Genomic DNA, 22,734 nt, shown 5'->3' on the forward strand with positions numbered 1-22,734 from the left:
GGGCTACCTTCCCAAAATGAGGTTTTGATGTTGCAGAATTTCTCCACCCATTATATAAATTAGGCTGAGTTTTTGTGTGTGTTTTATCGTGTTTTTGATGCTGAGGTTTTTGTGTCTTTTTGGTGTGTCATGTTTTAAATAAAGCTGCTTTGTTTTTGATACTTCCTGGTATATGGCTTTGACAAAATTTTATTGATACATTTAGGAGCGGAATCCATGTGTTTTTGATCAGTTTGCCTTTTTTACTTGCAGATTTTCCGCATCTAATGCAAGTCTATGGGGAAAACATGCACATAAAACTCAGTGTACCCGCAAGAGAAATTGCCTGGAAAAACACAGCAGATCAGTTTACGCGGAGTAAAAAAGAAGCGCAGTGGCCATGAGATTGCTATAATCCCATCCACTTTGCTGGAGCTGTGAAACGCTGCGTTTTTGATGAGGCAAAAACACATAGTAATCCATATTCATATGTCAGTAATCCATATTCATGGATACTAAAAATAAGCTTACTTACTCTTAGAAAAACCTGATTTACAATGCTTTTATTTGCATACAGAAAAGTTGTTAGCAGGCCAATTCCAACAGTAATGCCTATTAGAAAACAAAATAAAAATAAAAGTTAAAACATAAAACATAAAATCTTTTGAAGTAATGGCCCTCTATATGAAATGAAATGTGAAATAAAGTTGGAAGGCTTCCCGTTATGGCTGCATGGTACATCGACGGTGTACAATCAGTGGAATGTTCCGACAGACAGCAATCATTCCAGAAAGGCCATGTTTAAGGAACAGTGACTTTTCAGGAGAGCGGCATCAAATATTTATTTCATTAAATCTGGATATTCACTGTTAAAGGGACTCTGTCTCTACATGATGCTTCTTTCAGATTAGGTGGAAAAAACTGGTGACAGAGAACCCGATTCCAGGGATTTGTCAATTATTGGGCTGCTTAGTGTAAGATTGATAACAGTTTTATCAGCAGGCGATTATCACTGTAGGATTATCTGCCTTTGCTATGTAGTTCTCATGCTCTATATAACCACGCCTCCATCTCTGACTGGCAGCTTTCTGCCTATGCACAGTGTACACAGAAAGCTGCCAGTCTACCGTGTGGGTGGGGGTGGGGGTCATACAGAGAACTGGTAGATCTGCAGCAGATAAAAGTGTTAACATCTAGTACTAAGTGATACATCCCTGGAATCCGGGAATATGCCCCTACATCATGCTGCTCTCAGATGGGGGAGCAAACACCTGGCGACATTCACTTTTATTGATTTTATGCAGCACTACAATGTGAATGAAAATGGGGCGTACCTGTTAGGTGCTGAACAATGAGTTTGGCACTAAAGATTAAAATATACGGAAAGCTTTTATCCAACCACTGATAGACCTGCAGGACCTCAGAGATACTGTTGCCATGTTCTCTTGTGTCTGTGTTATTTGGATCATTATGTCCCCCCGCATCACTGGTATGAGAGTGTGTGTGGCCATGTCGACTCTGGATCCGTATAGTTGGTCTGGAATGCCTAGGGTTGGATCTTGTGCCACTTCCTGAATTTGCTGAATGTATATTTATTGCTACATCTCCAGAGGTGCTGGAACCATCTGCAGGTGATCGGTTAGCAGGGAGAGAAAGGCAGGGCAAGCCATTGCCATTTCCCGTCTGATGGGCATGTCCAGCGCTTGTCTGCATGATGTCTGTCCCCTTTTCTTCCAGCTTGCAAGCCTCAGTGCTACATTTCCTAAAAGGGAAAGAATACATGAGCACAAACTACTCAACACTAAATATATAAAAGGAATATAAACGTAAAAATAAGAAAACTACACTAAGGCTACGTTCACACATCAGTTTTTTGGAATCAGGCACAATCCGGCGTGTGCCTGATGCAACTGATCCGGCGCAGAATATGTAAAAACGGATGCGCCTGATCCTTTTTTTTTTAATGGATCCGGTATACCCAATCCGTCAAAAAACGAATCCGGCACATCCGGTTTTTGCATCCGTTTCGTACGTTTTTTTGCTGGATCCATATTTTTTTTTTTTCAATAAATTGGAGCATGCTCAGTTTAAAAAACGGATCCGTTTTTTGCCACATTGCGCCGGATCCGGCGTCCATAGGCTTCCCTTGTAAATCACGCAGTATTGCGCCGGATCCAGCACGATACGGTTTTTTTCATTGACAAAAAACGTTCAATGAGACGTTCCATCCGGCCGCCGCAATTAGTAACTACGCCGGATCTGTCAAAAGCCGGATGCAATGCAAGGCCATCAGGCACAATCCGGCGCTAATACAAATCAATGGGGATAAAACGGATCCTGCGCCGGATCAGTTTTATCCTTTTTTTTTCTGGATTGTGCCTGATGGAAAAAAACTGATGTATGAACGTAGCCTTAAAAGAAGGCCTCAGTATATTGATACAAACCTAGACAGTCAAGTAAAACATGCTATGTATCGAAAATTAGATCCGGCTTAGGCTGCTTTCACACCTCCGGTTTTTGCTATGCGGCATAATCCGGCACTTTGCAGGAAAAACGCAACCGTTTTTTTTTGCTGCCGGTTGCGTTTTTCCTGCATAGACTTTAATTCGTGCCGCATGGCCTTGCGTTCCGTCCGTTTTTTGCCGCATGCAGCAGATTTAGCAGCTACGGCGGCCGGATGGAACGTTGCCTTGCACGTTTTTTTGTGCGGCAAAAAAAAAAAAAAAAAAAAAAAAAAAAAAAGCCATCCGGCGCTTTTCCCAATGCATCCATATGCCGGATGCGGCGCGATGCTGCAAAAACCGCATCCGGCCGCCGCATGCGGTTTTTGCCACTGCGCATGCTCAGTAGCATGCCGCAAGCAGCAAAAACCGGACGGGCCACATGTAAAAAACTTATGCAAAGGATGCAGTGTTTTCACCGCATCCGTTGCATAGGTTTCACAGCCGGATTGAGCCACACGGCTCAAACCGGATGTGTGAAAGCAGCCTAAGGCCGGTTTCACACATCCGGCTTTTCGCCGGTTTACCGGATCCGGCGCTCTCCCGTACAGACAATACAGTACAGTGACAGCGCTGTAACTTCCGGGTCACATGCGCCGGTCACATGACAGCATGTGACCAGCGCTTGTTGCGCTGTCACTGTACTGTAGTCACTGTATGGGAGAGCGCCGGATCCGGTAAACCGGCGAAAAGCCGGATGTGTGAAACCGGCCTTAGACAACAACATTTATTATCTACCCATGTGGAGGAGGACTAAAGCAGTGGCTCAGAAATCAGGAATAAAATCCCCGGTACGAGAAAGGACACTACTACATATCAGCCATCGACTAATGCTGGACCAGAAGGTTAAAGCATTGCAAAGAGTGCTTCTTTAAAGTATGATCAGGTGCTGAAATTCCATGATTAGTAGGTCCAATGTGCCTCAGGGGAAAGAATCATTAACTAGTTCAAGACTGAACCATTTTCTGCTGTCCACCCAATGGTACATTTTGATTGTTTGTCTCACATAAAACATTTTTTCATGATTTGTGAAGGTTAATTTTTATGTACTTTTCATAATTGTATATTTTACTTAACACTGTTGTGGGAAATATAAAAAAAAAAAACAAAAAAAAAATCTCTATTTTCACTTTATTTATTTAAATACTAGAAAAGGACCACTAAAACTAAGACCCAACAGCTTCTGCTCCCAGCAATCACACAGTTGCTAGTATGGGAGGATGAAGCGAGGTCTCTGCTTCTTACATTGTATACACAGTGCCCATTCAGTAGGTAGTAGTGTGCCCAACGCAGTAGGTTTCAGCAGGTTTCCAATGCTCACTGTGCGTGTATGGCCTGCAGCGTAAACGGACATGCGATGCGGCGAGCCGCAAGCATGTCTATTCTTTGCTGCGGAGTCGCAAGCGTCCTCCATAGGGAGACCATGGGCAGGAGACTCTCGGCCACGCAGATCAGGAGCTGCCGCGTCCAAGACGCAGTGGGTGCTGATTGTGGGCACGTACCCTAACTGATTATAAGGGTGTTGCAGCACATGAATTGAAGGGAATTCATAAGGTAGAATTTATACAGATGCGCCCTAGATTATAAATTACTGAAGGTTCATCTGCCATAATTATGTAGTTTATTAGCTGTACACATTGTCTATGAGGTAATATGGAGGCGCTTTTTGAATCACCAGTAAACTGTAAAAGAGTTCAAAGTAACTGCGTGTAAATGTTGACCATGCAGTTTAACCAGATCTCCGCCTCGGGTACTACACCAGGTCATCCAATGGCACAGTGGTACCAATGCTCAAGACAAAGCAGAATAGCAGAGTATGCGTGTAATACTCATCTAGTTCACAGATCAATTTACTGCTTCACATCCTTCCATTAATGCAGAGCCCCTGGGTACATACTGGTATTAGAAAGTGCCTCACTGCCATTGTGCTGGCCTACGATATAAGAGCACAAAACCGAAAAAACGCCCCAATTAAAATATCAAACTTTATTAAACAAAATTCCAATGTTCAATTAAACCAGGTTGCTTCACATATAAATCAGGGAAGGGCCCAGGGCAAAAATCCCTGACATCTCCCTTCCTGACCGCGGAGGTTGGCACCCTAATTATAGCGCAGTGGCGCCCCCGCTCAACGATGACTAGCCCTTCTGACCCTATACTAAATATTATAGTGCTGCTGATCTAAATGAGGGGCTTATAGAAGTGACAGAGGGTATTCCACATTCATTCAGACCAGTTTTTATTTTCTTAGATTGATTTTCCACTTTAATAATATTCCAAATATCCAATGCCCAGTTATAAAGGAGTCTTTATATAAATACCACTGACCCAGATAATTAAAGATTTTTATACAAAAATCCTATCCGCTCAATTAGCTATTATCCGGGTCAGAATGGCGAAACAAGAAATATATTTATACAGTATGTGTGCAAAAATATCCATCATAGTTGATGATAAAAAATAAAAGCCCAATGGCCAGTACTTAGCTACACTCAGCAGCTCATTGCCCGATGTGTTTCTTCCTCAAGAAAAATCAGTTGGCGGTTCATCAAGGGCTGTCCTCAATTAAACCACACTATAAGACAAGCTGTAAAACTATGTGAGCACGTTGCGTTTTTTTTCCACGGAAAAGCTGCGCTTTGAGCTGCAGCGTAACTGCATGCGTTCAGCTTCCCCAGCAAAGTCTATGAGAAAGCCGAAAATTCAATGCGCACACTGTGTTTGTAAACGCAGCGTTTTGGATGCCCAAAATCGCTGCGGAAAAAAAAAAAAGCAGCATGTCACTTTTGTGCGTTGTAGCTGCATTCTCCTCCCATTGAAATCAATGATGTGGGTCAGAACGCAACCAAAATGCACTTGGACTGCATTTTTGTTGCGTTCTGCATGCTTTTTTGACAAGCAAAACGCAGGCCTTTTCAGTCTGTGATGTCAGTCAATTTCTGTCTGTGGATGTCGGTGAATCTCCCTCTGTCTGTCCCTCTCCCTCTGTCCGTCGGTCAGTCTCTCCCCCTCTCTCATACTCACTGATCCCCCGATCACCAGCGCGGTGCTGCACGGCGTTCACACTGCTTCGGCGGCTTTTCCACTTTTGAAAATGCCGGCCACTCATTATTCAATCTCGTATTTCCTGCTTTCCCCACCCACCGGCGCCTATGATCGGTTGCAGTCAGACACGCCCCCACGCTGAGTGACAGCTGTCTCACTGCAACCAATCACAGCCGCAGGGGGGCGGGTCTATATCGTGCAGTAAAATAAATAAATTAAAAAAAAAAAACGACGTGCGGTCCCCCCAGTTTTGATACCAGCCAAGATAAAGCCACACGGCTGAAGGCTGGTATTCTCAGGATGGGGAAAGCCACGTTATGGGGAGCCCCCCAGCCTAACAATATCAGACAGGAGCCGCCCGGAATTGCCGCATACATTACATGCGATAGTCCCGGGACTTTACCCGGCTCGTCCCGAATTGCCCTGGTGCGGTGACAATCGGGGTAATAAGGGGTTAATGGCAGCAGCCCATAGCTGCCACTAAGTCCTAGGTTAATCATGACAGGCGTCTCCCCGAGATACCATCCAAAATTAACCTGTAAGTGAAAGTAAATAAACACATACACCCGAAAAAAAATCATTTATTTGGAATAAAAGACAAAAAAACCACCCTCTTTCCCCACTTTATTAAAATCCCCAAATACCCCTCCAGGTCCAGCATAATCCAGGAGGTCCCGCGACGCATCCAGCTCTGCTACATGAAGCTGACAGGAGCGGCCGTAGAACACAGCCGCTCCTGTGAGCTCCACGCAGCAACTGAAGTGAATCGCGCTGTCAGCGGGGACGTCACTGAGGTAATGCCGGTGTGTGTGCGGGGATATCTGCGGTAATGTCGGGATGTGTGCGGTAATGTCGGGATGTGTGCGGTAATGTCGGGATGTGTGCGGGCATGTGTGCGGTAATGTCGGGATGTGTGCGGGCATGTGTGCGGTAATGTCGGGATGTGTGCGGGGATGTGTGCGGTAATGTCGGGATGTGTGCGGTAATGTCGGGATGTGTGCGGGGATGTGTGCGGTAATGTCGGGATGTGTGCGGTAATGTCGGGATGTGTGCAGGAATGTCGGCGGTAATGTCGGGATGTGTGTGGTGAAGATGATAAGGACGCCACACACAAACAGAGCTGCGGTATGACAATGAAGTCGGGTGCAGTTCACCCGAGTTCATTCTCATCGCGCAACTCTGTCTGTCGGCTGTCAGCCGGCATGTAGCAAAGCTGAATTGCCGGGGGAACGCACTGTCAAAAACGCATGCAAAACGCATGGAAAAAGCATCCAAAATGCATGCGTTGTGGATGAATTTTATTTTATAAACGCAGTGTCTAGTCTGCAAGAGGGTGCGTTCTTTTCCGCACTGCAGAGAACGCAACGTGCGCACATAGCCTAATATCAATACATATAGTTAGCAAATACCCATCCCAAATATCCATAAGAGGAGGTTATAATATACTCAGTACTCACAATAGTGCCTTGTCATTCAAGAGCTGTCCTCAACCAAACCAATTTGTATATCGGCTGAAATAATAAACATTAATAATCCATATCCTTCCATTCATTTTCCCCATGTAATCAGTGTACTTACTCAGGAACCATCCTGTTTCACATAGCTCAGGGCGCACGCAGGTAATATGGTGGCTAATGACGCGCATCCGGCCAGTCATGAGATCTTATACTCTGTATGGGGCAGTCGCGTTACATCACTTCCGGTAGTCAGAGGTGGGAGGCATTCTCCCCCAGCTCTCATGCGCATTCCCGTAACTAAATGCGTTCCAACCATCATTACTATCGTAGCCAGTGACGCGCATCCGGCCCCTGTCATGTGATAATATATTATTTGCGAATTGATGGCGTTACATCACTTCCGGTTCCCGGAGGTAGGAGACAATCTCCCTTATCTCTACTGCGCATACCCGGAAACCCATTAACTGCACCTATTTCCATTAAGCGGATTTATCCTCATATCCGATCCTTAGAGATGAAAAGTCCACCCCCCTTCACTTAGTACATATTTCTCCAATGCGCTGCCCTAGAGATCACACACACTAAAACCTGGCTGCATCGCCATTACATCCGATATATAGGGTATGCTATTCTTTCCCCTGTATACAATCTTTAAAATGTGCAAGTGCGAAACCACACATGTCCCATCACATTGATACTCCAGTATATATTCCCACTATCCACCAACTTTCCAGTCTGATAAATTATCCAATAACTATAAGAAAAGAGGCGATAGGGAAGAGGGAGGAGAGAATCAAGGGGGAGGGGACGTGATAGTGAGTGGTGTTAATATATCTAGACATTAAAGTCCAAGCATGCAAATAAGTGAACACCATTAAATTAGAACTAGCTATTTATTTTAGTAGATAAAAATAGCAATATACTAAGATATAGCAATCGCACCATTCCAATAACCTTCCATACATAAAACCTCGGGAGGGGATAAGAAGATTACACTCCACGAGTTTATATTTTCCAATTATAGCATGTCTTTTTTTTTTTATCAAACTCTACACAAAATCCAATATTACTGAAGAATACATTATATACAAGAGATTGAAGGACTGATATTTATAAGCCTAAACACAGACACCACTGTTCCACTGGAACATGTATTATGTGTCCGCTGAATTTCATAGAATCCCCAATGCAACTAGAATAAAACTGACATAACTGAGCTGCTCATTAAGTCCCTCTCGATAGGTTGTTTGCAACCAGAAAATCCAGCAGGTTTCCCTCTGAATAATCATTCTATCCCAATCACCTAATCTTATTGGTGATGGAACTGTTTCAATGGCTCTAAAGGACAAAACTCCCACATCACCTCCATAACAGTCATTAACATGACGAGCAATGGGGTATCTCTTATTTCTTACATTCCCCAAATGCTCACTCATCCGCACCCTGAATTGCCTCTTAAGGGGGCTTTACACGGTAGCGATATCGCTAGCAATTTGTAGCGATATTGAGCGTGTAAGTACCCGCCCCCGTCGCGCATGCGATTGTTTGTGATCGCTGCCACAGCGAACATTATCGCTACGGCAGCGTCACACGCACTTACCTGGTCGGCGGCGTCGTTGTGACTGCCGAACAATCCCTCCTTCAAGGGGAAGGGACGTTCGGCATCACAGCGACGTCACCGCAACGTCACTAAGCGACCGGCCAATCAAAGCGGAGGGGCGGAGCTGAGCGTGATGTAAACATCCCGCCCACCTCTTCCTTCCTCATTGTGGCCGGCGGCAGGTAAGGAGACGTTCCTCGCTCCTGCGGTGTATGCTATATGTGTGCTGCCGCAGGAGCGATGAGCCACCTGGATAAACAACCCTTACCGATTTTTGACTTTGGGATGACCTCTACATGGTGAACGATTTTTACCATTTTTGAGGTCGCTGGTCAGTGTCACACACTGCGATATCGTTAATGACGCCGGATGTGCGTCGCTAACAACGTGACCCCAACGATAAAACATTAACGATATTGTAGCGTGTAAAGCCCCCTTTAGTCTTCCCCACATAGTTCAATGGGCATGTGCATAGATACACTACCCCCTGAGTTCGACAATTTACAAAATTCCTGTTCCTATATGTCCTTAAAGTACCCACACTAGTGAATTCTTTAGATGGAGTCACAAATTTACAGAATTAACATTTTCCACACCCAAATGTGCCTACCTCCCTTTGATCTAACCAGGTCCCCATCTTCTGAGGAGGGGTGTAGAGACTATGTACCACATGATCTTTAATGGTTTGTCCCCTCCTAAATGTAACTGCAGGCGTACATGTAATTGAATTGCTGATATCCGGATCACTTAAGATGCCCCAATATTTTCTGCGGATCCCCATACCCTTGGTATTTTGATCAAAAGTCCCGATTAATCTAGTTTTAGATTCCCCATCCTCCTTATGTCTCGGGACCAAGAGCTTGTCTCTCTCACTCCGCCATGCATTATCATATGCCTGATTAATCATCGCAGCAGGATATCCTCTTTGAAGGAACCTGTTTTTTAGATGGTGTGCGCTTGTTTATCAAAGTCCTCATTCAAGGAATAGTTCCTGCGAAGTCTCAGGAGCTGCCCCTTGGGAATACCCCTTTTCAGGGGGACTGGGTGAAAGCTGTTCCAGTGTAGTAGACTTTGTAGAATTGGGTTTCCTATAGATGTCTGTCCTTAAGTATCCAATCTCATCCTTCTGAATAAAAATATCCAAAAATGGAATACCGTCTCCCCCAATTTCATAAGACAATTTCAACCCCAAATCATTGAAATTGAGTTGTTCAACAAAGGATATAAAGGATTCACGTGTCCCAGGCCAGATAACCAGGGCTGTGGAGTCGGAGCTCATATTGGTGGAGTCGGAGGAGGTATAAAATGCACCGACTCCGAAAATATATACCGTAATAAATTGGGACCAGTAGTGCAATGCAGAGTGCGATGATAATTTTTTCATAGGAATTTGGGAAACTTATGAAATGTCCTATAAATGTCTGTTCTATTCCTGATCTAAGGCTACATTCACACAGCGTTTTTGCTGCGTTTTTTGAGGATACGTTTTTCAGATGCAAAAGCAGATCAGTTTTTTAAAAAAAACCGCATCACCTGAAAGGTGACACAATAATCAAGATATTTAAAGGGAACCTGTCAGCAGAAATTTCGACTTAAACCTAACAGATTCCCCCTCTGCAGCTCCTGGGCTGCATTCTAGCAAGGTCCCTGTTAGTATTGTGGCCCCTTTCTGACCCAAAAAAAGAGTTTATATCGAGGTACCTTTTTGGCTTCTGATTCTCTAAATGTGTCACGGGGGCGGGCTGCCTGATGGCCGTTATTCTGCCCCCTGTTCCTGTATGCCGCCCCCATCGCCGATTTCTATACTTCTGGACGCCGCCCACTGCTCCAGCCATCCCCGCGCATGCCCAGTGCTCATCTCTCGTGGATGAGCACTGTGCCCAGTGTCACCGGTGGTGACGTGCGCGCAGGGTTTAGATTATGGGCGGTGCTGTGATGTTAATTACCAAGCAACCGCCCATAATCGCGGGACCGCGCATTCCCCCTCGGCCTGCTTCTTTCTGCGCAAGCGCGCTGCAGCTGAACTCCTCCTGATCGGTGTAGTCACTGCTCCGCGCTCCTCCCATCTATTTCCTGCCTCAGGGCAAGATGGGAAGGAGGTGACGTGAGTTCAGCTGCAGCGCGCTTGCGCAGAAAGCAGGCCGAGGGGGAATGCGCGGTCCCGCGATTATGGGCGGTTGCTTGGTAATTAACATCACAGCACCGCCCATAATCTAAACCCTGCGCGCACGTCACCACCGGTGACACTGGGCACAGTGCTCATCCACGAGAGATGAGCACTGGGCATGCGCGGGGATGGCTGGAGCAGTGGGCGGCGTCCAGAAGTATAGAAATCGGCGATGGGGGCGGCATACAGGAACAGGGGGCAGAATAACGGCCATCAGGCAGCCCGCCCCCGTGACACATTTAGAGAATCAGAAGCCAAAAAGGTACCTCGATATAAACTCTTTTTTTGGGTCAGAAAGGGGCCACAATACTAACAGGGACCTTGCTAGAATGCAGCCCAGGAGCTGCAGAGGGGGAATCTGTTAGGTTTAAGTCGAAATTTCTGCTGACAGGTTCCCTTTAAATAGAACATAAAATATATTTATTGGAATACAACTTTAGAACACATAAAACTGTAATTGTAAATATGTAATACAATATGTAATTATATATTATACATGCACACAAGTTTGTGTTCTAAAGTTGTATTCCAATAAATATATTTTATGTTCTATTTAAATATCTTGATTATTGTGTCATAAAAATGATTAAATGTCTGATGTTCACATTGTACTACAATTAATTTTTCACTTAACTATAAGCAATATATGTGGGAGTCGGAGCAAGGGAAATTGAGGAGTTGGAGTCGAAGGTTTGGCTTACCGACTCCACAGCCCTGCAGATAACAATGACATCATCAATATAGCGCCTCCAGAAAGATATCTGGGGGCCTCATATCTCATCCTCTTCATTGAAAACTACAGTGTCCTCCCACCAGTACAGGAACAGATTAGCATAAGTGGGAGCACACGGGCTCCCCATTGTTGTGAACCTGAGCTGGTGGTAAAACTTGGGAGTTGAATATAAAGTAATTCTTAGGATGAATTTCATAAGTTTACACACAAATTTGTTATGGGGTCCATACTGGATACCTCGAGATAGGAGAAAATATTCAACAGCTCTCAAACCACAGTCATGAGGGATCCGACTATACAGTGATTCTACATCGATGGAAGCTAAAAAATAGGTTCCTTATTATTACCATTCCATCTAGCCTCCTAAGCAGATCCATAGTATCTCTAATATGAGACAGGAGAGATGTCACAAAGGACCGCAATATCTGATCGATTTAAGTACTAGAATTTTGACAAAGGGCATCGATCCCTGAAACAATTTGCCGTCCCTTAACACTAGAAGTCCCAGAAATTTCGAGCTCCATAGGGTTCCAATGGTAAAAATGTCAAAATGACCCCTCTCTGGGACTTCTAGTGTTAAGGGGATCGATCCCCTTGTATCTTAGGCAGGGTATAAAAGTAGCAATTTTAGGAAACTTGGGGAGCAGAAAATTAGACTCCTCATTGGAAATCAGCCTATTATCTAATGCCTCCATAATCAGAGTTTTCAATTCTTCACTACATGTAGTGGTGGGATCCTTTTTTAGAACCTCATAGGTAAATTCATTATTCAAAAGAGCAAGGCACATATGTAGAAATTCTCCTGATTCATCACTACCACGTTCCCACCTTTGTCGGATGGTTTCACAACTATATTAGGATTCTTCTCCAGGTTCATTAGAGCCTAAATATCTTGTTTTGTCAGATTAGCAGGGGCGGGGCTTCGCTTAGGGTCAATCTTCCGTATTTCTGTGGTCATCAACTTACAAAGGATCTCAGTACTATCATGATCACCCAATAGAGGCATCTTAGTACTTTTATTTTTTAGAGAGGAAAAAGGACCTTCACCAACCTTCCTATTACCCTTCCTCCTCTAGTCACATGACAGGGGGCGGATGCGCGTCACTGGCTATGATAGCAATGAGCGTTGGAACGCATGTAGATCTGGGAAGGAGCATTAGAGCTGGGGGAGAATGCCTCCCACCTCAGACTACCGGAAGTGATGTAACGCGACTGCCCCATACAGAGTATAAGATTACATGACAGGGGTCGGATGCGCGTCATTAGCCACCATATTACCGGCGTACGCCCTGAGCTATGTGAAACAGCTTGGTCCCTGAGTAAGTAGACTGATTACATGGGGAAAATGAATGGAACGAGAATGAAATTGATTATTAATGTATATTATTTCAGCCGATATACAAATTGGTTTGGTTGAGGACAGCTCTTGAATGACAAGACACTATTGTGAGTACTGAGTATATTATAACCTCCTCTTATGGATATTTGGGATGGGATGGGTATTTGCTAACTATATGTATTGATATTACAGCTTGTCACAGTGTGGTCTGATTGAGGACAGCCCCTGATGATCCGCCAACTGATCTTTCTTGGGGGAGAAACGCATCGGGCAATGAGCTGCTGAGTGTAGCCAAGTACTGGCCATTGGGCTTTGTTTTTTATCATATGATGGATATTTTTGCACACATATAAATAAATTTCTTTACACAGCAAGATCTGGTGAGTGCCATTTTTTCTACAAGTTCATAAAACAAATTTCTTGTTTCGCCATTCTGACCCGGATAATAGCCAATTGAGCGGATAGGATTTTTGTCTAAAAAATCTTTAATTATCTGGGTCAGTGGTATTTATATAAAGACTCCTTTATAACTGGTCATTAGATATTTGGAAAATTATTAAAGTGGAAAATCAATCTAAGAAAATAAAAACTGGTCTGAATGAATGTGGAATACCCTCTGTAACTTCTATAAGCCCCTCATTTAGATCAGCAGCACTATAATATTTAGTATAGGGTCAGAAGGGCTAGTCATCGTTGAGCGGGGGCGCCACTGCGCTATAATTAGGGTGCCAACCTCCGCGGTCAGGAAGGGAGATGTCAGGGATTTTTGCCCTGGGCCCTTCCCTGATTTATATGTGAAGCAACCTGGTTTAATTGAACATTGGAATTTTGTTTAATAAAGTTTGATATTTTAATTGGGGCGTTTTTTCGGTTTTGTGCTCTTATATCGTAGGCCAGCACAATGGCAGTGAGGCACTTTCTAATACCAGTATGTACCCAGGGGCTCTGCATTAATGGAAGGATGTGAAGCAGTAAATTGATCTGTGAACTAGATGAGTATTACACGCATACTCTGCTATTCTGCTTTGTCTTGAGCATTGGTACCACTGTGCCATTGGATGACCTGGTGTAGTACCCGAGGCGGAGATCTGGTTAAACTGCATGGTCAACATTTACACGCAGTTACTTTGAACTCTTTTACAGTTTACTGGTGATTCAAAAAGCGCCTCCATATTACCTCATAGACAATGTGTACAGCTAATAAACTACATAATTATGGCAGATGAACCTTCAGTAATTTATAATCTAGGGCGCATCTGTATAAATTCTACCTTATGAATTCCCTTCAATTCATGTGCTGCAACACCCTTATAATCAGTTAGGGTACATGCCCACAATCAGCACCCACTGCGTCTTGGACGCGGCAGCTCCTGATCTGCGTGGCCGAGAGTCTCCTGCCCATGGTCTCCCTATGGAGGACGCTTGCGACTCCGCAGCAAAGAATAGACATGCTTGCGGCTCGCATCGCATGTCAGTTTTCGCTGCGGGCCATACACGCACAGTGAGCATTGGAAACCTGCTGAAACCTACTGCGTTCAAAACGCTGTGAATCCTGATCGTGGGCACGTACCCTTATCAGATCACATGACATGGTTCTAGTAATCCATTTCCTTAGTCTGCTTGTCTTCAGCAAACTGTTCGCAGGCTTTCTTGTGCATCACCTTTAGATGAGACTTTCCTCTGGAATGACAGCCATGCAGACCAATTAGACGCAGTGTGTGGCTTATGGTCTGAGCACTGACAGGCTGACCCCCACCCCCTTTAACCTATGCAGCAATACTGGCAGCACTCATACGTTTATTTTGAAAAGACAACCTGTGTATACGACGCTGAGCACGTGAGCGCAACCTTCTTTAGTTGACCATGGCATGGACGTTCTGAGCAGAACCTGTCGTTAGACTGCTGTATGTGTTGTCCCATGAAAAGATATAATAAAATATTAAAAAAAAAAAAAAAAAAGTGAGGGGTGTCCTCACTTGAGTGATATACAGTATGTCTCCCATCCTTAAAGAAAAAAAAATAAATATATATATATATTATATATATATATATATATATATATATATATATATATATATATATATATATATATATATATATATATATATATATATTTAGTGCTCCCCATCACGGACCTCGATGGCGAGAGGGGGGCAGGATTATAGCCGAGGGGAGCAGTGAATGTTCATTTTCTTTAATGGCGGACACAAGTGATAGCCCCACTCCTGTCGCCGCCAGCTTCATGCAGCGGCGATCCTACTCCAGCCTATTGTGACTTCGCTCCACCGACCTCCCCCACAACGAGCTAAGTACATTTTGCATCATAAAATGCAACCCCCCTTTCCTCCCAAATTTGAGGGGGGGGGGAGGAATTCGTCAGTCTGAAAAATACAGTGATCACGCATCCTATTTCAGAATAATGTTTACTATTTGTGTTTTAATTATAATTTATTTAATTATGTAACAATAATTGCTTTAATTATGAAACAGCAATTGATTTGTAGACGTTACATGGGCCTCAATAAGATCTGATACGTTTTACAGACTCATGCTTAAAATTGTGATGTATCATAATCTCGCTGGCTCACACTGTTAATACTCTGACAAGCAAAAGGGTAACAATGTATTTGAACTTTTAAATTTCAGGCTCCATATCTCACCGTCCACCACATCTTTGATCAGAAGACTACCTTCATTTTATAGACAATCATTTTGGCTCTCATGCATAAATTTGACTTGCAGCTATTTAGCATATGATTAGTTATGCAGATTCCGGTCAGGTCACTGCATGGTTACAGTTTGCTTCTTGTGGTGGAAAAAAAAATAAATCTTTCTTCCTGTATACAATTTATAACCTGTTCTCACATTCCCGAATAGCTCAGTGTGTGATTAGGTCAAATTACAAGCGAAAGGTCACTGGTTCCAAACAGCAGCCATGAAGATGAATCCCCAAGAAAAAAAAGAAGACACAAAGTGGATGGAAAAGTCGGGCTTAATGCTGCGCTAGAAAACCACAAATTTAGGAGATGAGATTAATTCCTTTCTTTATGTTTCACACGTCAACGCGTTTCAAAGGCATCTCCGCCTTCTTCATCAGGACAAAGAAAGAACAGCATCATTTTGTCCTGATGAAGAAGGCGGAGATGCCTTTGAAACGCGTTGACCTGTGAAAAATAAAGAAAGGAATTCATCTCATCTCCTGAATTTGTGGTTTTCTAGCGCAGCATTAAGCCCGACTTTTCCATCCACTTTGTGTTTTCTATTGCAAAATCGGGGCTGCGGCTGACCCCTTTATGCATTAAATTGCTTCATGCTTACATAGGAGTTGTGCCTGTCACAACCGCAATAGGTGAGTACCTGTCTCACCATTTATACCCACCTGTCTATCAGATAAGACACTATTTGCGCTTTTCTTCCACAGTTTCGCAAGAAAAAAAAAAAAAAAAAAAAAAGAGAAACTGCATCATCCAGCTCATCAATAGCAGTCTCTCGGCCAAGTATATTTCCAAACTGTATCATATGTGTGTCACTACAGTTGAAAGAATACGAAATAAAGTTCGACGATCCATTCAATAGCCAAGAGGAGTCAATAAGTCAGCTCATGACAAAGTTATCAATTATGGCTCAAAAACTCTACAGTGGAGTGGCTCATAAGCTTCGCAATAGTGAGATCACAGATGTCTATGCAAGCACTGTGCGACGCACGCTACACAAGTCTGGAATGGTGACCCGAAAAAAGGTGAAGAACCTCGATTTCAATATCATATTAAGAAGTGTTGACTTGAGCTTGCAAAAAAGTACAAAAGTGGACAGAAGAAGATTGGAAATGTGTGATTTGGAGTGAAAAGTCAATAGATGAGGCTCTGATGGGTGCAAATGGGTCTGGAAGAAACAAGGGAAAAAGGGGCTAACGGATCGACAAAGTGAAAGAACTGTCAAGTACGGTGGAGGAAGACTGATGAGATGGGGTTGTTTACAGCAAAGGTGTTGGATACTTGACCAGGATCGGTGGTGGTTAAGTATCCACAAGACAAGTTACTTTGCACAGTCAAGTATTATGGGTATGAGAAGGATGACATAGTGCTCCAGCAGGAAAACAAAGCATGTGTCGAGATTGGCAGGAAAGAAAACAAAAACAAAAAAAACCCAAACTGTACAATGACAATGATGTAGAGGTGCTGGATTGGCCCCCACAGTCCCCAGACCTCAACCCAATTGAACACTTGTGGGTAGAGTTGAAGAAAAAGCTGTATACATACCCAAATAAGTCGCCCAGTATGCACCAACATTGGGAACATGTTTACAAGACCTGGGATCATATATTGGTCTACTCATGCTTTATTCTGATCAAGGGCATGCCCAGAAGGATTCAGGCAATGTTGAATGCCAAAGGTAGATTTACAAAACACTAACAAAATAATGAAAGTTAAAATTGATTTTTAGAAGCAAAACAGTAACAAAGCAGTGATGTGACAAGAACCTGCATAACTAATCATATGCTAGTTGCAAGTCAAATTTATGTATGAGATGGACAAGATGATTGTAAAATGAAGGGAGTCTCATGTTTGAAGCAAATGGTGAAATATGGAGCCTGAAAGTCAGAAGCTCAAAACATTGTTACCCTTTTGCTCGTCAGTTTATTTTCCTCATTTCCACTTTTTTTTATAGTTATTAAATATTTAATAACAATTTGCAATTTTTTTAATGGTATTTCACCAGGGTGCCTGCATTTTTTTCCTCTGTCTGTTCCAATAAGTATCCATTCATCTATCCCTGACTGTTCCTAAGAGTACTAGTGACCAACCACCTGTTGCTGACTATCAAAGAATTACTTTCTTGCCATTTCACTTTTGAATCGGACTTGGTACTACCCTGAAGAAGAATCTATGGACAATGTGGTCTCAAGATAGATGATAAAAACAGAAAGGACTGTAATGAAATAGGCTGTCTCATCATATAAAATGGGGAAAATTGCAAAGTACTTGTAAAAACAAGAAATTTACCTCTTATCAAAAATCCTGTGCTCCCAAGAACCGAGACTTATAATCCTGTCTTCTGCTCATAGTCTAGGGCAGCTATTGGCCACCAATGTACGCTCAGAGGTGGACAGTTTCATAGGCAGATTACGCACTTGCGTTTCTATGCTTTTCTGAAGCCAGATGGATTGCTTGATGTGCACAGCTTCAGTGCCCCTGATCTTATCCCATGCTGAAGATGCAAAGCTACCTCTGCTAGCTGCACTGGAGCACGCTAGGTTTGGGCCATGGAATGGCCATGCTGCTGGACTAAAGGGTGCTTTACACGCTGCGACATCGCTAGCTATTGCTAGCGATGTCGCGAGCGATAGCACCCGCCCCCATCGTATGTGTGATATGTGTTGATCGCTGCCGTAGTGAACATTATCGCTACGGATGTGTCACACGCACATACCTTGTCAGCAACGTAACTGTGACCGCCGAAAATCCCTCCCTCAAGGAGGGTTTGGCGTCATAGCGACGTCACTGCGGTGTTACTAAGCGGCCGGCCAATAGAAGCAGAGGGGCGGAGATGAGCGGGATGTAACATCCCGCCCACCTTCTCCCTTCCTTCTTTTCCGGTGGACGCTGGTAAGGAAATGTTTGTCGTTCCTGCGGTGTTACACATAGCGATGTGTGGTGCCGCAGGAACGACGAATAACATCGCTACTCACCAGACAACGATATTTGGTTTTTGGAAGACCTCTCCAACACCAACGATTTTTACCACTTCTGGGATCATTGAAGGTCGCTCATACACGCTGCGATGTCGCTAAAGACGCCGGATGTGCGTCACAAACACCGTGACCCCAACGATACATCGTTGGCGATATCGCAGCATGTAAAGCCCCCTTAACTGTCAATCTTCAGGAGCACATTGCCCCCGGAAAACAGGAAGCCGAAAGCATAAGAATTGTCCGCACCTCAAGACAGAAAATAAAGCATTATAACCTATAAACCCTTAAGGAGATAACAGTCAGAACTTTGTTTTACACCAGAAGAGCCTTTTTTAGAATGTGGCCTACCCCATTAATTCCTTCCCACCCCATAGTATATAAATCCGTAATGCACAGGTGTATGGACACCTGCCTCTAACAGTAGAAATCACACCTAGCTGTTTAGCCACTTAAATACCACCATCACAGATTGACTGTTTAAGAGAGAGTAGTTGACCTAGAGTACCCAATGGAATTCCCTTCCCGAACCCCCTCTTCATGCAATAATGGGGTGCCGACAGGTTACAAAGTAGCCAGGGTCCTGCTGCCATCTCAGTTTTCCTGTGAGACTGAGATATTGCAGTATATAGTAAAAGTACTCAACATTCAGTATAGTGCAAGCGATCGCAGGTACAAAATCTGTAGGACTAAAAAAATATCACTAAATCCATAAAAGTCCAATACACCAAATAGTAAACTGTTTACGGGGACCCGTCATGTGAAAAAAAAAACCACTAAAGATATGGCTACAGGGAGGAAATAAACTTTATTCCGCTTGGCAGCCTTGGCGTTTCAGTCACTGCCCAGTACCTATTGAGCGGCTGCTGTACCCACGCCCGCCACTGACTGACATCCGGCTGTGTACTGAGGCACTCATTTCTTCCAGGCTTACAGTGCCTGTAGCAATACCCCATAACTGCGGGTTAAAGAGGTTGTCCCGAGTTAAAGGGAACCTGTCATCAGAAATTTTTCACTAAACCTAAACGTTTCCCCCTCTGCAGCTCCTGGGCTGCATTCTAGCAAGGTTCCTGTTTATCTTGTGCCCCCTTTCTGACCAAAATAAAGACTTTATAAAGTGTTACCTTTTTGTATTCAGATCTTGATAATGGTACACGGGGGCGGGCTCTCTGGTGTCCGTTAGTCTGCCTCCTGTCGCTTTAGGCCGTCCCCCATCGCACAATTTCAAAGAGGTGACGTGAAGTAAGCTGGCCAGCGCTTACGCAGAACGGTGGAGGCGGCGGTGAAAGCGTGACCACGAGATTATGAGCAGGTACTTGCTGATGAAAGTCACAGCACCGCGCATAATCTCGCGCATGCGCAACATGTCACCAGCGGTCACACTGTGCACAATCCCGCGAGAGTGGCACGGCACATGCGCGAGATTATGGGCGGCGCTGTGACTTTCATCAGCAAGTACCCGCCCATAATCTCGTGGTCATGCTTTCACCGCCGTCTCCACCGTTCTGCGCAAGCGCTGGCCAGCTTACCTCACGTCACCTCTTTGAAATTGCGCGATGGGGGACGGCCTAAAGCGACAGGAGGCAGACTAACGGACACCAGAGAGCCCGCCCCCGTGTACTATTATCAAGATCTGAATACAAAAAGGTACCACTTTATTAAGTCTTTGTTTTGGTCAGAAAGGGGGCACAAGAACAACAGGAACCTTGCTAGAATGCAGCCCAGGAGCTGCAGAGGGGGAATCTTTTAGGTTTAGTGCAAAATTTCTGATGACAGGTTCCCTTTAAGCTACAAATGAATCCTTACATCACACACACGCTAAGGATTCTCCAGAGCCAGGAGTGTGACCCAACTATGTGATTTGTATACATATGAATACACATGCTGACTAGACTGTATTTGTCCCCGCTCAATGCACGTGAATGAGGCTGTATACAGTCTAGTTGGAATGTGGCCGGAAATATGAGAATCCCATACTTGTGGTCACATGACCGCCGTTCCCAGAGAACACACAGTGCAGAAAAGCTGCACACATTAAGTGACTTTCTAAGCTTGACACCGCCATAATGTACTGACCCGGAGAATCACATTACCAGGTCATTAACGTTGTAAACACAAGACCATAAAAACAATGGCTGCATTGTGCCTGGTTCACCATAGACAAAAATACAAAAGGAGGAAAAACAGACTAGTACTTAAAGGGCTTGTCCTACACACAGGATAGGTGATAGCAGTGGGGGCGAGACCACTGGGGGGGCACCTTTATAACTTGTCACTGGACAGTACACTGCACATTCAGTATGTGGTGAGGTTGTACCTCAGTATGTGTAAGCCAAGAGGAAAGTATAGCAGAAACACTTCTGTATGTCTCACCCACTCCTGGTTATGGCGTCCAGATACTGCCCACATACTCAGCATGTGCACGTGGCCTGAGCGGCTAGTCCGGGGGTCACCACACTAGCCAGCCTCTATGGCAGACCACCGTCCGCCGATGACGTCACGGGTCACTATTTCCTGCACGTCCTCACCGCTCAGAACTTGCTCGTAGCTTCATGCTGGTGCCGAGAGCCGAGCACGTCCCCGCCCATCTCCAGCTCTGAGGCGACACTCACAGGTAGCGGTGCTGGCCGCGGCGGCAGCTCACAGATAAGCCGCTTTCCGGGACACTCGGGTTCCGGCTGCTACCGGTGTGACGACCTGTGTACGACGGTGACGTCACGCGGGAGGAGGAGCTTACTGCCAACACCGCAGCTCCTGAGTAGGGCAGAGCGCTTACACGTCATGTGGGGGAGGGGATGAACGCTTACGTCGTTGCCAAGGACAAGGTGGCTGGCGTCTATTAGCAACGGGACTCCGGCGTCAGAGTCAGGTAATTGTATTCTGTATATGTGCAGATGGGGAACCGGAGCCATTACCGGTGCTGTAAGGTGACGTAGCTCACACCTCCAGGTAGTAAGGGGTTACACTAGTCCTGGGCTGCGGCTGCCATGTGCTGGGGCTGCATGGTGACTAGTGATGGGACCCCTGAGCTGTTCAGGTGTTGGGACCACTGGTGAAGGTGCTGGGCCGCCATTTATATCACACGAGGAAGCGAATTAAAGGGGTTTTCTATCTCTGTAAGATTCATGGGTTATCCTTTAGAATACACCAGTACATCTGAGGGGGTCCAGAGTCCAGCCCCCACCAATCTGCTGTCTGAGCCGTCCGCAGCCTGCAGTGATGGCCGCAGCGCCTTCACCGCCTCCACCGCTCCATACATCAGCACTGTATCCTGGGATTGCAGCTATGATATATGATAAATATTAATAATAATTAATATTCAAATTGTCTCTCCAGTAAAGGAGACAAACTCTAGCACAGCGCCACCTATTGGAAGTAGCGATCCTAAAAGTCACAAGTGGATTTTCAACAATCCATTGCAATATGACTCAGGATATATAAGCCAGATCAGAATCCCAATTTGCAGACACGGTGTTTCGGGGTGCTTGCCCCTCGTCAGTGCAAAGTATGGGGGTGTCTGATCTGGCTCATGAGAAAGCTATGTGGGGACCACGGGGGAACACTATTCTCCTTAAGGAGACTTTGCAAGCCAGTCTGGCTGCCAGGTAAGGGGACTTATAGCTGCAATGCCCCTCTGGGAAATATTCAAATTGTCTCTCCAGTAAAGGAGACAAACCACCGGGGGGGTCACTCAGAAATCCCCCGCGCTGGCTACCAGTACGTCACAATCGGGGGGTAACAAGTGGGGTCACCCCTCCTTTATACCTCCCGACCGACAGACAGAGCACGTGACGCGCTCTCTAGCGCCCCTCTTATAGTCAGGCCAATTATGGAATTGCCCGACAATAAGCAAGGAGGCCGCTATACTACTTATGCCGATTATTGAAGGGTCCCCGGTGAGAGTAGGGTATATATTCCCCCGACCTCCGCGGGCGGAATATATAAAATCTCCCCGAATCTCACTGGCCTCCCCGCAATAATCCTTGGCACAACTCGCTGCCACCAACCGCTTCACGGTAACTATTAGCCGAACACACAGACGTGGGATTCAAGATCGAGATAACAGAACAGCCCAAGATTAATTATATAATTTAATCAGCCTAAAGCACACTAGAAACTACAATATATACAATAGGGAATCTACAGAATATACAGTTATGTCAGAGTACAGTTACAGATAAAGCATGGTTTACAAACAGGCATACACAGTTCAATCAGTTACCT

The 22,734-nt window shown here is 44.8% G+C and overlaps 2 protein-coding genes across 3 annotated transcripts in view; one reads left to right on the forward strand and one right to left on the reverse strand.

Annotated features, from left to right (window-relative positions):
- RNFT1 (ring finger protein, transmembrane 1) overlaps positions 1-21,224 on the reverse strand; it is a 52,076-nt gene extending 30,852 nt beyond the window's left edge. Inside the window, exons 1-3 of one of the 2 annotated variants that reach the window (XM_075336233.1) lie at positions 21,039-21,224; positions 1,314-1,741; positions 515-591 (exon numbers count right to left, since the gene is read on the reverse strand). In XM_075336233.1, the coding sequence (XP_075192348.1) occupies positions 515-591; positions 1,314-1,741; positions 21,039-21,064 (531 nt within the window). In that variant the 5' untranslated portion in view covers positions 21,065-21,224. The other variant, XM_075336234.1, reaches the window with a different exon arrangement.
- Positions 21,225-21,328: 104 nt separating this feature from the next.
- The window catches only part of LOC142289816 (uncharacterized), a 199,707-nt gene continuing 198,301 nt past the window's right edge, over positions 21,329-22,734 (forward strand). The window contains exon 1 of the mRNA XM_075333744.1: positions 21,329-21,379. The gene's annotated coding sequence lies outside the window, so the exon portion shown is untranslated. The remainder of the gene's footprint in view (positions 21,380-22,734) is intronic.

This window comes from Anomaloglossus baeobatrachus, chromosome 2 (assembly GCF_048569485.1).
Source record: "Anomaloglossus baeobatrachus isolate aAnoBae1 chromosome 2, aAnoBae1.hap1, whole genome shotgun sequence".
Lineage (NCBI taxonomy): Eukaryota > Metazoa > Chordata > Amphibia > Anura > Aromobatidae > Anomaloglossus > Anomaloglossus baeobatrachus.